General features: G+C 45.3%; 1 protein-coding gene across 3 annotated transcripts in view; it reads left to right on the top strand.

The window, feature by feature from the left end:
• The window catches only part of JARID2 (jumonji and AT-rich interaction domain containing 2), a gene marked incomplete at its 3' end in the record, with an annotated part of 243,631 nt that overhangs the window by 101,491 nt on the left and 127,248 nt on the right, over positions 1-14,892 (top strand). For all 3 annotated transcript variants that reach the window (XM_082848319.1, XM_082848320.1, XM_082848318.1), the window contains one exon: positions 13,689-13,824. In XM_082848319.1, coding sequence (XP_082704445.1) covers positions 13,689-13,824 — 136 coding nt within the window. The remainder of the gene's footprint in view (positions 1-13,688; positions 13,825-14,892) is intronic.

Here is a 14,892-nt window from a genome sequence, read left to right as displayed (position 1 = left end):
TTGGGCCTCAGGCCTGCCTCTGTCTGCCTAGCGGTGGATGTCCTCATTTTCCTCATTTGCACATGAAGCTAAATATAAGAAGGGGTGTCTGGATTTGTGTGTGAGTGATTTATGACTTCACGTGGCTACGTAGAACTTTCTTACCAGCTGCAGCCGTTGGGCTACAATACGGCCTGAGCTGAGCAATGGCTTTCTGAGGTCTCCTCTGCCATATTATTGAACTTAATTTAGGGCTGCATCTAGAATGCCTCTGGAGCATGTGAAACATTCCTTTTCTTCCTTCCATGTTCACTCCTCTGCCTTCATTCACTCTTTATTTGAAAGCCTTGTTTTCCCTAAGTCTCTGAAAACCCTTTTAGCCATAAAATGACTTGTCTGGGTCAGCCAGCCTTTACCTGACTTCACCCTTAACTTGCAATGAAGAGGTGAACCTTTGATAAAGTACCTAAGGTCAGAGTCTAGGTTGGATGTTGAACCAGCAGCTATATTCAGATGGCCAGCTTTGACACGTGGCCTGAACTTTGACCTCTCCTCTAGGGTCTGTATGGACAGCTCCAACTCAGCATGTCTAAAAACTAAACTCCTGGTTCCTCTCTCCCTTCTATCTGCTTCGGAGCACTCTTTTCAGAAGTGCCCTTTTTTCCTCCAGAAAGGAAAGGAAATGTCCTGAGATGAAAAATTTTGGGGTTGATCTTTCACTCTTCTTTTCTCACGGGTACTTGTACTAAGGGTCCTGGTCACATAGATCATCAGCACCCAGTTTTTCTTGCCTTCTAAGTGTTTCCAGAATGTAACCAGTCCTCACAGCCTCTCGCTGCCTCCTGGGTTCTCACTTCTCGTGTAGGCAGTTGTCACAACCTTCCTTCATCACCCCCTAAGCTGGTTTATTCTTAACCCAGCAGCCTGTGCAAGTTTTTACAAATGTAAAACAAATTCTGTTACTTCTTTGCTCAGAACTCTCCCATGGTTTCCCATTTAGAGTAAAATTGTCATCTCCCCACTTCTGCTTTATTCTTTCACACACGTTACCTGAAGTGTAAATAGGAAACTTCTGCTTAACATCCACTGTGCTCACAACATGAGTTTTGTTTCTCTTACCACTGTGAAATGTCAGCATAGGAAGGACCATGACGTTGCTTCTAGAAGGCCATATTTGCTTTCCCTAACAGCTTTGCTTGAAAATGAGACTGCACATATGCCATGTCCCCTTTTGGGGGGTCCTCCCTCATGACTTTGGAGGAGCTTTGTCCATCTATAGGTAAGCATACATCTTTTCATTGAATCATTCACTGGTCTATGAGGCTGTTTTATGGAGCTGAAGAAACGGCAGGAAATCTCATTTTGCACGAAAGAAGCAATGCTAGAACTGGCTTGGACACAGGAGCCAGCAAATGTTTCCAGTTTTGTGTAGGTGGCAGAAATAATTCTGATCTTTGCAAACCATTGTGAAATAGTAATATGGTTAAACCTTGTCATTGGACTAGGAACTGGCTTAACTGGTAGGAAATATCTCAGTTTGAATAAAACTGATATCTTGTACTAAGTGTCCTGGTCACAGAGATCATGCATTCTATGCATTATGAAAACTGAAAGCTGTGGGAAAATACTGAAACAGACATACTTGGTAAATTGAGCCTAATAGACTGTTTATATATTTCTTGGTACTAAAGTATTGATGTGAAAGAGATTTGAGGTTGGACTTTTATCTTTGTGTATTTAGAAAATCTTTTTTTTCTGTGTATGCCTGTATGTATATATGTCTGTACGTATGGCTGTATTGGGTCTTGGTTGTTGCGTGTGGGCTTTCTCTAGTTGCAGCGAGTGGGGGCTACTCTTTGTTGTGGTGTGCGGACTTCTCATTGTGGTAGTTTCTCGTTGCGGAGCATGGGCTCTAGGTTCGTGGGCTTCAGCAGTTGTGGCACGCAGGCTCAGTAGTTATGGCGCATGGTCTTAGTTGCTCTGCAGCATGTGGGATCTTCCCGGACCAGGGCGCGAACCCGTGTCCCCTGCATTGGCAGGCAGATTCTTAACCACTACACCACCAGGGAAGTCCCTAGAGAGTCTGTTCTTTATTTACTGTTGAATTATTGTGGAAGTCATGATCAATTTTTAGTTAATACACCAGTACTCCTGTTTCCTGATAATCTGTTTTGAGATGGGGATGCAAGGATGAGAGCTATTGTTTCTAGTTGAGATGCTCACCCCTTGTCTGTTGGGGGGTAGTGGTGTTGGAAGCTCTAGAGGGGGAAGGACTTAAAACCTCTACGGTAAGTTGGGTTAATGATAATTTTGTAGGCCATGCTAAGAAATTTGGAAATTCCCCCTGTAGTAGCCATTGGGGAGCTATACAGAGCTTTTGAGTAGGGGAAAGAGCCCCTTGGATTGATGGTTCTAGAAAGTAATGCATTGCAGTTATTATTTAGATCATAATCAGAGATTGGGATGGGCAGAGGAATCAGAGTTGAAGGTAGTGGGGGAGAGGAAATAGGAAAACCAGGGGAGAGTCAGGTTACCAATAAATTGCATTGGATTTAGCAATTATAATGTGTTTCATGGCAGTGAGAACAGTTTTCATGCAAAGGCGAGGTGGGAGTCAGGTCCCTTGCAAGGCTGTGTACACTTGCGGTTCTCAAAGTGTGTTCCCTGACCAGCAGCATCAACATCACCTGGGAGAGCTCTGTGGGTGGCAGCCACAGTGTGTGCTTTATTAAGCTCCGGAGTTGTTGCTCACAAGCTCTCAAGTTGAGAGCCACTCCCTTGGTCATTTGTTTGTACATCAGTAAATAGAGAATTCCAGAACTGGAATCCAGGTCTCTCTTACCCCTGTTAATATGTGTTTATTCTAGTGAAGTACTTTTGAATGCCTGCTGTATACTAGACTCATCTAGTTGGGAGCACGAAGATGAAAAAGACCACGTGGCGGGTCCTCTGGAGTCACACAGGCTAGTCAGGATGCTGTCTGTGTTAACTTCATAACCTCATGTGCATGACTTGGAGATGTTTGTGTGGTGCTGCTTCACTGGCTAGTTGTAAAATGTAGAGGACAGAATGCATGAGAAGCAAGTGGTATGTGGGCTGCTACACAGTGACCTGCATTCTCTATTAGTGGGAAGCACTGTTTGGAGGGGTGACAGGCATTAAAATTATTTCTGTAGACCCATGCCTGTAATGACAGGGTGCAAACCAATCCCAGGGTGGTCCTTAACTCTGGGGACCGCTGGAGGAAAAAGTGGGAAAGGACAAACGTGATGCGTTGTCAATTTATGTTAAATTCAAGGACAAAGTTTATTTGTGTACTTTACTATAACTTGAAATTTTTCATAAAATGGCCCCCCCAAGCCCTTAATGGTTTTACAATGTAGCATGACCAACGAGTCCCCTGCGAATGTATGGACACTTATATGCTTATTTCCAGGATGGAGGTCCTTGATGAGCCAAAAAGCCAGCAAGTCAGTCAGGTATTGACAGAGCCCCTAAAGTGACGCAGCAGTGTCCCAGGGCCTGGAGGAAGGAACAGGAGTGTAAAAATTGCCCTAAGCCTTCGCCACAGCTCATAGGCCGATAACTTTGGCTGGCCCTGGCAGGAGGCATCACTCTACTGGTGCTGAGAGACTGGCTGGTGGGGTGCTGGCTTTTGTCTGTTCTTAATCCAGAGGATGAATTTTGTAGGGGAATTCCTTAGAAAATGATTTGAAGGCATGTTAAAGCAGTGTGCATCTTCAGGGCTTCCTTGTAGACAAGAATTTTAGACTTCATCCCCTGAATTTCATGTATATTCCCTGCCAATCTGAAAGGCCACATGTAGCAGAGCAAATTGGAACCACTTTCCTGAGAGCTGTATGGGTGGATATCTGTTCTTACCTACTTTAGACTCTGGCTTTCTTGTGCAAGGTAGTCTCATATTCCAGAAATTTCCTGTTCCTGAGTAGAACATAAAGGTACATGTTTTGAAGAGTCTCAGGGACGTAATGAAATTCACGAGCAAGGAATACAGTCTATTGGAACCCTGTCCAATTAATTATAAGTGTTGCTCTACTACAATGATGATGGAAACATTCTTTAGCTGACCTGTCCGTTTTGGGACACACATGGCTGTTGAGTTCTTGAAATGTGTACACTACAACTTAAGGAACTTAATTTTTTGTGGCTGGAGACTACTGTATTGGATAGTTCAGCTTAGAATATGCCATTTGGGGGATTTGGGGGGGTATTCTTATTAACATGAAAAGGCTGTAGTGATTAAAAGATCCAAATCAGTCAGAATTCTTTTGGGAACCTACTTGTTAATAATTTATTCACAAATGAGGCCATTTTGGAGTCACACGTTGGCATTGCTGATACTGGATTGTCCCTCATTCTGATTTCTTTTTCTAAGATATCGGTCAAGTATTGTAATTTGACTTAATTTCGCCCTCATTCTGAAGGTAGATTGCCAGTCTGTTTTCTGCTGGATTCTTGGAGATAATGCTGCTCTAGATCTTGAGTCCTTTTTGATTATGTTGAAACAACAAACTGTCAGACCAAGAATTGCAGGGGGTTGAGTGCTGTGTTGCATGGCCCTCACTGCTGGTCCCTGACTGCACTGTTTAACAGTAAACGTGCGCCGGCGCAGCCCGTGCTGCTGCTGCCTTGACAACGGCGGTGTTGGACACGCTCAGAGGCAAAAGGGCTGACTTGGCAGCTGCCCAGCAGATTTTTATAAAGGCTCAGTTGGTGGCCGGAGATTCAGGCTGTCAGAGTTGTGTTATGCAATAAACCGTTTTCAGCAGAAGTTCTTAATCCAATTTCAGCTGTAGCTTTTTTTTTTTAATAGGCGGTAATCAAAGATAAGTACACATTATTTAATGGGAGTTTGGAAGAAGTAAAACTCTCCTTGCATAAGCATTTTCAGACCGTTTGCTTTATCCTGGGAAGCATGTCTGTCGGAGGAAATTTGCTGCTTGAAGTGCTTTTAATGTAAAACCAAGGCAAAGGAACATCATTCACAAGTTCAGTAAGTCAGTGGCTTCCTGGCCACTTATCTAATTTCTAGGTGTGAATATTCCCCGATTTCTCTTTGATGTTTGAATATTGACAGGTGAACCATTTTATGGAATTTTAAAAAATGGATTAGCATCAAGTCAATTTGAGAAACTGAGTTGATTTCCAATGGAGAAAATATTTTGTTAAAAGGGGAAGAAACAGTAGTTTTAGCCTAAGTTGTGCCTCTCTCTCACTTTATCCTTCAGTATTCTCCCTCTCTCTCTAGCTCTGTAAATCCTCGTTTGTATGGAGTCTGTGCCAAGAATCAACACCCCCAACAAATTACTATTATTATTATTATTTCTGATGCCTTTGTTGTTCTCTCAAACTGTTGATGGAAGAGGCTGATATTTCAGACAGCAACCAGTTGCCTTAAGTAGGATTATTTAATAGCAGGTATATGCAAAACTTGTGCTCTAGAAAATAAAAGGCATTCATGTAGAGTTTTCCAGACGTTTTTCCCTGGAAGGAGGAAAGGGCTATGAATTCGTTCTCCCCACCTCCCTCCTGGAGCAAGTCTTTTAAATTTGCTTTTCTTGCTGGTCATCTCTTTGCAGCCATCAATTCCCCGCCCCATACCCTGCCTTGCCATTTGGCATTTTCTGTTAATCCAACCCAGGGTGGAATTGAGCACTGGAATTGGACATCACACTTCATTTTTTTAAGAAAAGGAGGTGGAAAGTCACAAATCCCTCCATTTCCAGAGCCTTGATAGAAGTGAGATATATGCATATTGTGGTATTAGTAACTCATCCAGTAGCTCCTGTAATCTAAACACATAATTGTTTGTCTTAGCACTTGTATAAGTTTTTTTTAAAATAAATTTTATTTATTTATTCATGGCTGCATTGGGTCTTCGTTGCTGCGCGCAGGCTTTCTCTAGTTGCGGCGAGCGGGGGCCACCCCTCGTTGCAGTGCGCGGGCCTCTCCCGTTGCGGAGCACGGGCTCTAGGCATGCAGGCTTCAGCAGTTGTAGCACGCGGGCTCAGCAGCTGTGGCTCGTGGGCTCCAGAGCTCAGGCACAGTACTTGTGATGTGTGGGCCTAGTTGCTCCGCGGCACGTGGGATCTTCCCGGACCAGGGCTCGTACCTGTGTCCTGTTGAATTGGCAGGCGGATTCCCAACCACTGCGCCACCAGGGAAGCCCTGTATAAGTTTTAATAAGGGGTTTCATGTTAGGAGAAGGTCTTCCTGCCTGTGAACCTGAATGTTCTCTTCTCTCCCAACCTGCACAGCCCCATCTGCTTGGTTTACTTACCGGAGGCTGTGAAGAGCATGTGACGTGCTGTGCTCCCTCGCTGTGGAAGCAGGAGTGTTTTCTGTGGAACGTGGTGGCTTCTGCGTCTGTCCCGTGTGTCGTTACCACTCCCACCCCCAACCCCCCGCAGGTTGAAATTTAAAACATTGGTGGGAGGTTCTGGATTTCAACTTAAAAACGCAGGTGTGTGTCACACTTTTATCCCACTATGTCGTGGATGTTGGCTTTATTTTATGTGGTGATGTTGTTAAAAATGATCTGTGTGGTAGTGAAAACCTTTTTTTAAAATAATGGATTCAAATCTGCTGGAAGGGGCCTAGTCCCTGGTTGACCTACGTCCCAGTTTTCTATCGGTTGTCCCAGCATCATCATTAGCAGTGCCCTTGGCTGCGATGATAAGTTACTGGTCACTCTGCCTGTGATGGATGAGGCTCTTATGCAGTTTGCTTGCAAGTAGTGGGAAAGTCACTACCTTCCGTGGGCAGGGGGGACCCATTTCATTTTTAAAATAGTTGTAATTGTTAGAAAATTTTTCTTAAATTTGATCAGAAATGGGCTTCCCTAGAACCTGTGCTTTTTCATCATTGTTTTCCCTCTCTTGAGTCAAGATGGCCTGAATTTGAAGCCATAAAAAAAATGGAGACATAGAGAAATTGCATAAGGATGCTTTGAGAGATGCCCATAGAATTGATATTCTTTCAGTTCTAGAAGCCGGTTGTAAAGGCCAGTGAGAGGAACTCCCTCCCTCCTTCCTTTCCTCTCCTCTGCCTTCTCCTCTTAGTAGTTTCCCGCTCTAGCTGATGCATGAGTTGTTTGTTTTTCATATAACATTTATATTCGCCCCTTGAAATTAGTAATTTTAATGGTGCTTTCATTTAGCAGCCAATGTGAGTTGCCCTTTTGATGTTTTCTCTTTAATAACAAATTTCTGAGTTTAGAATTTCGCTTCCTGATCTGGCACCTGCCCCGTAGTGGACCGGCGGACTCATAGCGGGTTCCTGAGGCGCTCCTGCTTCTCTCCAGCCACGGCGCCTTTGGGCAAGACCCTGAAACTCATCTCTGAATGATAACCACGAGTTTCGTGATTCCGTCCTTTCCCATCCCTTTTAAACTAAAGGGAGAAAGCATGGTGTGGCCCTTGTCCGAAGGGGAGGCCGAGCAGAGAATCACGAGCGTTAACTGTGCAAGCAAGTGCTGAGCCCAACGTCTGGTATACAGCGAGCACCCAGGAGACGTTTGCCATTGTCATGCAGTTGGCACTCCACATCCGTGGGTTCCGCATTCCTGGATTCAACCAATGGCAGATTGGAAACATTCAGGAAAAATCTTCCAGAAAGATACAAAAAGCAAAACTTGACTTTGCTCCACCAGCAAATATGTAAATACTTGCCCCACCAGTAAAAATGTAAATAGCATTTATATTGTGTTAGGTATTACAAGTAATCTAGAGCTGATTTAAAGTGTACAGTAGGAAGGATGTGGATGTAGGTAGGTTATATGCAGACCTACCTTTATATAATAACCTATATAATGGTTATTATATAAAATAACCATTTTATATAACAGACTTGAGCCTCCTGGGACTTTGGTATCTGTGCGGGGTCCTGGAGCCAATCCCCCGTGGATAACAAGGGATGACTGCAATCATTATCGCTTTTTATATACTTCCCTTATGACTGCAGGGGTATTGGCCTCTGCCTGGCACCTGTTTTGTAAGCTTGACTGACCTGGACGTCCCTGTTTCCTTGCACTAAAGCATCTGGGCGCTCAGAAGAGGATTGGAAGCCCAGCTTGGTGAAAAGCTGGTCATCACTGGAGAGCAGAAGCCCGTGAAGGCTTGGCCCAGGCCTGTGGCTGAATGGAGGGCATGGCTTTACTGTGTCACTGACCTGATCCGTTTTGACACAGTCAATTAGAAGAACTCTTGGTGTAGTTAGAGCATGTTAAATCAATAACCCAGTGTTTTGAAGTGTGGGCCATGGAGGGGCAGTTTGAATGGTCAGCAAATTTATTTATATTAAGATCCTTTTTGGGCTTTATTTAAACTAACGTTGATTTGAATTTATGCCGTCAGTGGAGGTTGGGCTGGGCACTCGAGCACATTGAAAACAGTCATGCATGCCACGCCCATGTCCACAAACCCAGCCCTTCTCCATGACGGTGTGTGTGGGGAAGACACAGCAACCTGCACCCAGTAAATCCCGTACCTTCTTTTCTGTCCTGTCCAGTAAACCTGGGTAAGGAGGACAACTTGGTTTATGGTCTCATTCACACATGACCCTCTGTGGCCTGTTGTGTTGGTTTTTATTTTTGTTTTTTACCTTAGAGGTCAGGAGAGCATCACAGAAAAATAATTCTACAACTGGGAGCTGTGATTTTTGTTGGATTGGAGCCTTCCTTTGGGTTTTGTTGCTTTGTAGTGGGGGGGACAAAAAAGGATCCCCCCGCCCCCCCAATAAAATCACCTTGGAGGGTATAGTTAACTGCAAGCTTAATGAGGTCCTGCTGTGTAATGTGGCTACTAAAATGTATCCCAGCTTTTGGACTGTGCACGGAAATAGAAATGATCTTATTGCACGTGTTGGTCCTGTTGTTCTAGAGTATTATTCACATGTTGGAATGTGTGTTTAATTCTGGATGTCACCTTTTTAAAGGGAAGTCATTCCAAATTGGGTAATCAGAGAATGAGGGTTTGAGACATCATGTCACTTAAGAATGATTCAAGGAACTATCCACTACTTGTCTTAGCTTTTTTGTTGATTTCGCTTTTTGCTATTTGGTCGCTTGTTTTAGTTCAGTGAACAGACATCAAAGGGAAGAGTTCTCAGAATATGTTAATATAGACTTCTGTATTCTGACAGTAGAAGTGGCAACAGTTAGATGGATGTTAGAAGTATTCATCTTGGGGTTTCACCTCATCTTCTTTACCTTTGCCTGTATCGTGATGGAGGTTAGAAAGTGACGTGAAATGGGCAGGATGGGGAACTAGTGTGTACAGCAGAGCTTTTGAAACTTTAATGTGCATGGGAATCACCAGAGGATCTTAAAATGAGCCTGCATTTCTAACAAGATGCCAAGCGGTTAAGGCACTGGTGGTCTTTGGAGCACACTTGGAGTTGCAACGGTATGGAAGGATGTACAAGGCTGTTATATGTCTAACCTGGACTGTGGGCTTTGGAGAATTGTTAGATGGTGCTGTTTACTGCAAGGTCTGTAGTGTCTTCATGTGCTTACCTTCTGTGCCCCTTTTTCTTACATGTCTGTTATAAAACTTGGGGCAGCATGAGGTTATGCTGTTATTTTTCCTTTTAATGAAAAGATTATGTATGACCATAAACATTCTAGTTTAATTCCTGACCTGTTGCCATTTTCAAAGTTATTTCAAAGAATGGTAGACATTTTACAAATGCAAAGAAAACCCTGTCACTTTTACTTTTAAAGGTCTTATTACTCAGTCTTCCATTTGCCAGAGAAAGTGATTTTTCGCAGTCAATAGCCAAGTGAATCTAGATCTATGTGAAGATCCCCCCCCCCCCCCCCCCCCCCCCCCCCCGCTACAGCCAGCAGACCCAATTACTTTTGTTTATTTCAGTGTTTGCAAAGCATCTTTTGGTCTTGGGGAGAAACAAGTAAGAGACTGGGGGAATGAGGAAAGGTGGTGTGTCATCGGGAGCCTGATTGTTCTTCTCAAGTTTTAGATGGTCTATTAACCTAGAGGTCTTATGGAGACTCCAAATGACAAGAGCTGTTTTTAAATCAATAATGCAGTTCACAAGAATAGACACACACTCTGGGCAGCTGAATTTGCATCAGAATGAGGCTGCTAGACTCCATATCAGTGGCTATGCCTCCTCCTGTGTCTGCCTTTATTAAGCTGACCAGTAAAGTAGAATGGACTGAATGCTTGGCTACTTTGTTCCTCGGGAAGAAGAACAGGGAGAACTCAGAAGGGGTATTTTGTGAATGAACTGGTTGGTGTTTAGCTGAGGGTAAGGGACTGCAACAGGGGCCGCGGATTTGGGCCCTGTAAGGCCATGTGGACTTGGAGATGGGCGCTGTTTTTTGCAGGGAGCTCTAGGTGGTGGCAGAAGGGGTGGTGTGGCCCCTGTGTTAGGACACTGACACGCTTACTGCTGAGAATGTGAGGTGTCGCCTGGCCCTGTTGGATTAGTCACCGTGGGGAGTGGTTTTGGGGAGGAGCTGTGGTTTCAGTCAGGAATTAGAGTGATTTCAGGCACTTCACTTAACCCATTCTGGAAGCTAGGCACTGGCAGGCCAAGTGTGGGTAATGGTACATGGGAGGTGTGGGGCTGAGTCTGTACAGTTTTCAGAAATCCTGAGCTCTCACTCTGTCAGGCATGTTTCCGGTGCTGAGCAGGAGAAACGATTTCCTGACTCCATGGAGACATGACTTCTAAATAAGACAGCTACTGAAAAGCGGGCAATATAACAGAGGGCTGGACTTAAAGGTCATAGAAGCTCTTGGGCTGGGGGGTGGCCGGGGAAGAGGGGGGTTCACCTGAGTTGCTTGACTTCTGGTGAGGGAGTTAGTTACGTCTGGGTTGTTTTCTAGAGCTCTCAGTACTTGGTCCTTCAGAACTATGATAAGGGTGGGTAAGCGTTAGGCCTCTGAAATACCTTCTTTCCGGCTTTCCAGGACTCGCAGCTTAGGTTGCACAGCCCTGTGCTGCCTCGTGGTTGGTGCAGGCCCACCTTGCTAGCCTCCCAGTAGGGAGGGGTGTAAGCGGAATGTAGCGATTCATCGTGACTCTGCAGCTGTGAATGGCAGTTGGATTTCTAATCTCTGAATTCTTACCTGCTGAGCTTTTGGAAACAGAGCAGAGCCGACTTCTTACCTGCTAGGTTTGCACTTTGCATCAACACTGAGGGAAGTCTTGACCAGCATTCTAGATTATAAAAGAACTCGTGTGTGTGTGTGTGTGTGTGTGTGTGTGTGTTGTTTTGTTTGATTTTTAATGTCTAGAACTGGAAACCCCATACTCTGTGTCCTGGATTTGCTTCTCCTGTATTTAAAGTACTTTATAGGGGTCATGGGGCTGCTGGTGTCAACTAAGTGAACCTTAAATGCATCTTCCTTTGCAGGAGTTTTCCTCTCACATGGGTTATGTTTTAATTAGATATTAGTTGTCGGGGTATAATTCTCCCATATGGAGGCCTGGAGCCAAAATGAAGGCACCAGTCTGAAAATGAAGGCACCAGTCTGAACAGGAAGCAGTAAATCGTCACAGGAATTTTACATTGAAAGCTATTTTGGGGCTTTACAATTTATAAACTCTGTGTATGTAGGAAATAATCATTTATAATCACAGCCTGGCTTGTTGTGGAGACCTGAATGCTGAGGGTAGGAGCCTGGGGGTGGTGAAGAGAATTCTGCCCGACAGACTTCCCTGGATCCTGAAAGGTGGAATTCAGCCCAGCGAGCATGAACTCTTCCCGAGGTTAAGATTATCATTCAGTTGAAACCAAAATGCTAGAGGCATTTTCACACTGAGGGGCGTTGCTTGTTGCCAAGAGTGATTCATTGTGCTTTCCACGTGTTGTGTAGCTGAATCGTTTGCCTCTTATGCAGGTTGGTTCCTTGGGCTCCTCAGGTGGGGTCTGGTCAGAGCGCTTCGTTTTCCTGGTTTTCAGCCATGCAATTGGCAGGTCTCTGGTGACTCGGACCCAGTGGTGGTTAAGAAGTAACCTGTGTTCCTCCCGCAGGGTGGAGGCCAAGTCTGCCTTCAGCCTTCATGTGTGGACTCGACCACCACCCTGGTCTGTAGATGCCTTGTCTGTCTTAGGAGAGCGACTGGGGACACAGGATGTGCCTTCTGCCTCTGGAGGTGACGGAAGCCTCGGCTTGGCAGGTCTGCAGAAGTGAAGGACATCCGGGCTAGGTGGAAATCCTAGCTCTTTTCTCCCAGGCCTTCTCTTCCCCTTGTTATGGAAATGGAGAATCACTGTCATTCTAAGAAATTCTGGAAGCTTAACAGGAGCACCGCCTCAGTTACTTAGGGTTTTAGAGTCTGTGTGGTTGGATTTTTAAGATGTAGTGTGTGTTTATGCAGCGTTTAGGAATTTGTGAGCTGGAGAAGACCTTGGATAATCTATTTCCCTTATCTCGGCCCCTGGAGGGTTTAGTTGGCCGGGTAAGTGGCAGGGAGTAAAAACACCCAGTTCTGTTGGATGTTGAGTGTAATAGCACCAGCCTGACTCTAGGGTATTTGGCCTCCTGTTTGAACAAAAGGAACCTGAGTATCCCCAATCCTGCTTTACTGGGGTATTAATGTTTTCCTTATTCTCTTAAGGCCCCAAATAACTGAGAAGCCCATAATCCTTCCATCTCTAAATTGAACTCATAAAATGCTTAAGTCTTGAAGTAGGTGTGTGACTGTAAGAACTTGTTAGATTAGCAAACAGTAGGCAGATATCCACAGAAGAGAACCTGTGAGTATCCCAAGCTGTGTGAAGCAACTCTTTAAACCTTAAAATAAAAAACTCTCTTGCCGGTTCCCTAAAACAGTGAACTCATTTGGGGCACCGGTATCGACCATCTCCGTCTTTCCAGACTTGGCTGTTGTCCTGCCTCAATCCCTGCTGGTCTGCAGTCTGTCGTTCTGTGTTTACTACTGGAATTGCTGGAGTGCCCTCTGGCTCTTTGGTGTGCCCCCCGCCTCACCTTTATTTTGACATAAGGGAGTCACACTTTTAAATGAGAATCTTCAAGACCTATTGTATGTATTATTTTTCAAAAATCATCCCCCCATCCCCCTGCCACCCCGTTCTCTAGTCCACAAAGATCCATTGCCCTTTTCTGCAGTGGTCCCTCTCCCTCTCTCGTTTTTGTGATTCATCACCTTAAAAGGCCAGTACAGATCCAGTTTTATTTATTCTGACGGAACTGTAAATTCCTTGAAAGTAGCACCAAACCGCAACACCAACAGTAAGTAAACTTTCCAAAGGGGTGTAGCTCGTGTCTGTAAGGTGCCTACATTCTGGCATTATTCGCTTTAAAGAACTCCAGTACAGTGATGCATTACACCTCCTGTTGTGACTGCAATAACTCCTTTTTTTTCTAAACTTTGCCAGGAATATAAAACTTCTCTATTACCAGTGAATGATGGGATTTGGGTGCGGGGCACGTAAAGGAAGTGCGATGCTTGTGTCTCTCTTCCAGTCCCTTTACAGCCTGAGGGGTGGCTCTTTGCTTGTGGTCTCTCCAGGAAGGGCCAGTGCCCTCCCTCCACTATAGGATGTAGTTCTGAGCTCCAGAACTTGGTCTCAGTCACTCAATACTTGTTTGGGATTTGTTGGGTTTTTTTTAAAGTTTATTCTGACTCTTAATTAACATTTGCTTGCTTTCCGTTAAGTAATCCCCTCTCCCCATTCTTCCTTGTTTCTCCAGGATGACAGTGATGGGATTCCATGGTCAGAAGAAAGGGTGGTCCGTAAAGTCCTTTATTTGTCTCTGAAGGAGTTCAAGAATGCCCAGAAGAGGCAGCATGGTGAAGGCATTGCTGGGAGCCTGAAAGCAGTGAATGGTGAGTGGCCTGTTTTGTTGTTTTGGATGATGTCTCTGGGCCTGGCCTTGTTTCCGAAATGGATGTGCTTTGGGCGGCTCGCGCTTCGCAGGCTGGGCCCCTAACGGCAGTTATTCTGGACATCCCGCTGGGTTTATAGATTTGTTTTGATGCTCCTTTGTATGTTGCATAATACAATTGGCAAGGTGCCTTAGTCTGCGCCCTATAGACAAGACCAGGGCTGCGATCTGGTTTCTGCCCGTTCTTGGATTGAGTGTGGAGCCTGACTTACAGGTTTTTCTGTGAATATCTGTCTTTCTACCCGAGTATGAGGGCAGAAGAAGCCTTTGATGATCTCGCTGAAATGGGGCAACTTTGGTGCTTACGCCCTGTTTATATAGGAAGTAGCCTGAACCTGTGGGCCTGCTGCCCTTCCCGCTCTCTCTCTGGCTCAGCAGCCTCCTAAGGCCCTGCTTCCTTCCTTGTTGATCAAGCTGGCAGGTGGCCGCACAGCCGCAGGTGGGCAGCGGAGGCAGAGTTCCCGTGCGTCCGAAGCGTCCCTCATCCTGGATGGGTATCAAGTGGGTCCTTGAAGCCTGGAGAGAAACATGCTCCCGTCTGAGTTTATTCTGATGTCTGTTTTTAACAGGGTTAGTGTGACTCGGATGAAATCATCCAGTGAACACCATTTCAGAACTAGCATTTGGTTACTATTTATATTTTATTTCGGGGGTTGTGGCTGCGGCTGTATATCCACAGCCTTTCTTGTTCTCATTAATCTCCTAGAATTGACCATGTTCTGGTTTGTACTTGTTTGGAGTGAGGAGATAAGGAAGAGGAGATCCTATTATTCTTTTTTAAAGTTTTTTTACGGTATGCGGGCCTCTCACTGTTGTGGCCTCTCCCGTTGCGGAGCACAGGCTACGGACGCGCAGGCTCAGCGGCCATGGCTCACGGGCCCAGCCGCTCCGCGGCATGTGGGATCTTCCCAGACCGGGGCACGAACCTGCGTCCCCTGCATCGGCAGGCGGACTCCCAACCACTGCGCCACCAGGGAAGCCCCTATTATTCTTTTTGAGTTCTGGCTGT

Source organism: Leucopleurus acutus (genome assembly GCF_964270905.1).
Source record: "Leucopleurus acutus genome assembly, chromosome: 10".
Lineage (NCBI taxonomy): Eukaryota > Metazoa > Chordata > Mammalia > Artiodactyla > Delphinidae > Leucopleurus > Leucopleurus acutus.
The sequence above is the reverse complement of the archived record's forward strand: the minus strand, read 5'-3'. Positions and strand labels throughout refer to the sequence as shown.